The sequence below is a fragment of the Babylonia areolata genome, chromosome 1 (assembly GCF_041734735.1).
Source record: "Babylonia areolata isolate BAREFJ2019XMU chromosome 1, ASM4173473v1, whole genome shotgun sequence".
Lineage (NCBI taxonomy): Eukaryota > Metazoa > Mollusca > Gastropoda > Neogastropoda > Buccinidae > Babylonia > Babylonia areolata.
In genome coordinates, this window is record NC_134876.1 from 3578210 (window position 1) to 3580709 (window position 2500).

Sequence of the window (2500 nt, forward strand, 5' to 3'; positions counted from 1 at the left end):
GATTTATGTTCGAATCTTGTTATGTACTATCCCCCCCCCCCCACCAGTATTCCTTGTGACCCCAGTACACTTGGTAATAAAGACATATTCTATTCTGTTCTATAATAATTTTATGGTCGGTTGTCTTCATCGTTGTTGTGTTCAGCCCGGATTGCCGGACACGGCTAGTTTTTTTTTTTTTTTTTTTTTTACATAAAGTGCCCCAGAACGTGTAGCCTCAATCATTGTCATTGTCTAAGGTATTTGTATTGAATTTTGTGGACTCAAGACCGACAGACATACAGACAGACATTACAAACGAAAATTCGGAAGGATTGACAGACACATTTAGACCAACAGAGACAGAGAGAGAGAGAGAGAGAGAGAGAGAGAGAGAGAGAGAGAGAGAGAGACAGAGACAGAGAGAGAGAGAGAGAGAGAGAGAGAGAGAGAGAGAGAGAGAGAGAGAGAGAGAAAGTGGGAGGTGGAAAAAACGAGAGAATACAGACAGACAGGCAGACAGACAGAGAGACAGAGAAACAGTGTCAGAGAGACAGAAACATGGAGACAGACAGGCAGGCAGGCAGACAGACAGACACAAACATAAAGGTAGGCAAACAGATAGATAGATAGACAGACACACACACACACACACACACACACACACACACACACACACACACACACACACAGAGAGAGAGAGAGAGAGAGAGAGAGAGAGAGAGAGAGAGAGAGAGACAGACAGACAGACAGACAGACAGTCAGAGTGGAAGGAACATAGCAGAACAAATGTTATTCCTTAAGGGGGCCACCAGCCCATAGGGAAGGGTCTCTGGCAAAAAGAGTGTACATCTTAGATATGTGTATCATGTCAATTGAGTAGTAACTTGAATAATCAAATCAAAGTATTCTTGATTAAGGTCAAATTACACGTCCGCAAACCGATGTCTATGACGAAGAGCACAGAAAAGATACATACTCAACTTTCTCATTTTTGCAATAGATCCATGTTTCAATATTTCAGTGTAATCTTGGGTAATACCTGGCAAGTACTTGTTTCCAATACTGGTATATGAGGGACACACATACCTAGAGTGCTGTTCGGGTTCATCAGTGACAGTGAAAGGGAGAGAATGAATGTGAGCGCGCGAGAGCGACTGGTCGACACAGAGAGCGAGGGAGCGAGTGAGAAGAGAGGAAAACAGACAGACAGACAGACAGACAGACAAATAAACAGGGGAACACGGGAATAGAAACAGACATACCCGGAGAGCAGGACAGAGATTAAGACAAAGAAACAGACACACAGAATCACAGAAAAAAAAAAGACCGACCGACATATTAAGTCCAGACATAAAGATTGACGGAAACACACACACACACACACACACACACACACACACACACACACAGTGAGAGAGGATGAGAGAGAGACAGAGAGAGAGAGACAGAGAGAGAGAGAGCGAAACAGAGACAGAGAGCCAGACAGAGCCAGAGACAAAAGACACAGACAAGAGACAGAAATAGAGACAGACAGACGAACAGAGACAGACAAACAGACAGACAGACAGACAGACACTGGGCAGTTAGACATACATACAGACAGACAGTGACAGAGAGACAGAGACAGAGAGAAGCACAGAGAGAGAAAGGAGAGAGAGAGAGGGGGGAGGGAGAGAGAAACAGACAGACAGACAGAGAGACAAAGACAGACAGAGACAGACAGATATTAAGAAAGAAACTCACCGAAACAAAGCTGTCCTTTCAAGCAGACATTCAGACGAACACTACACACACCATTATTGACACTCTTTCCCAAAGAAAATCAAACCAAACAAAAAACAAAACAAGAAAACCCCACACAAACAAACAAAAACGACCTCCAATCAGCACCGAAATGAAACAAAACAACACGACACAACACAACAACACCACAACAATGACACAACAACAGCACAACGCAACTCAACAACGACACAATCACCAGTATTTTCTCCTTCTCCACTAGACCTTAAATGGTGGTCTGGACGCTAGTCATTCGGATGAGACGATAAACCGAGGTCCCGTGTACGGCATGCACTTAGCGCACGTAAAAGAACCCACGGCAACAGAAGGGTTGGTTGTCCCTGACAAAATTCTGGATAGAAAAATCCACTTCCATAGGAAAAACAAATGTAAAAAAAAAGATAAAAAAATAAACAACTGCTAGCAGGAAAAAAAAAAAGAAAGAAAAAAGGTGGCACTCTGTGTAGCGACGCGCTCTCCCTTGGGGGAGGAGAGCAGCCCGAATTTCACACAAGAGAGAAATCTGTTGTGACAAAAAAGAAAAAGAAAAGAAAAAAAAAGTAGTACAAATTCAATTCAAACACAACAACACAACACAACACAACACAATGCAACAAGAAGATTCCCACGACTGCCTTCATACCCTCATGCATGCATCGCACCTTACCTCCCACATGGTGGACGGCCGTCTGCAATGGAAGGGTAGGAGAGGAAAGGAGCTCAAATAGATGGGGTG

At 43.6% G+C, this 2500-nt stretch overlaps 1 protein-coding gene across 7 annotated transcripts in view; it reads right to left on the reverse strand.

The window, feature by feature from the left end:
- LOC143297814 (uncharacterized) overlaps nucleotides 1–2500 on the reverse strand; it is a 213081-nt gene that overhangs the window by 159993 nt on the left and 50588 nt on the right. For 2 of the 7 annotated variants that reach the window (XM_076610857.1, XM_076610772.1), the window contains one exon: nucleotides 2432–2500. This exon is cut by the window's right edge. The exons of the other annotated variants lie outside the window; for them this stretch is intronic. In XM_076610857.1, the coding sequence (XP_076466972.1) occupies nucleotides 2432–2500 (69 nt within the window). The remainder of the gene's footprint in view (nucleotides 1–2431) is intronic. 7 annotated transcript variants of the gene reach the window in all.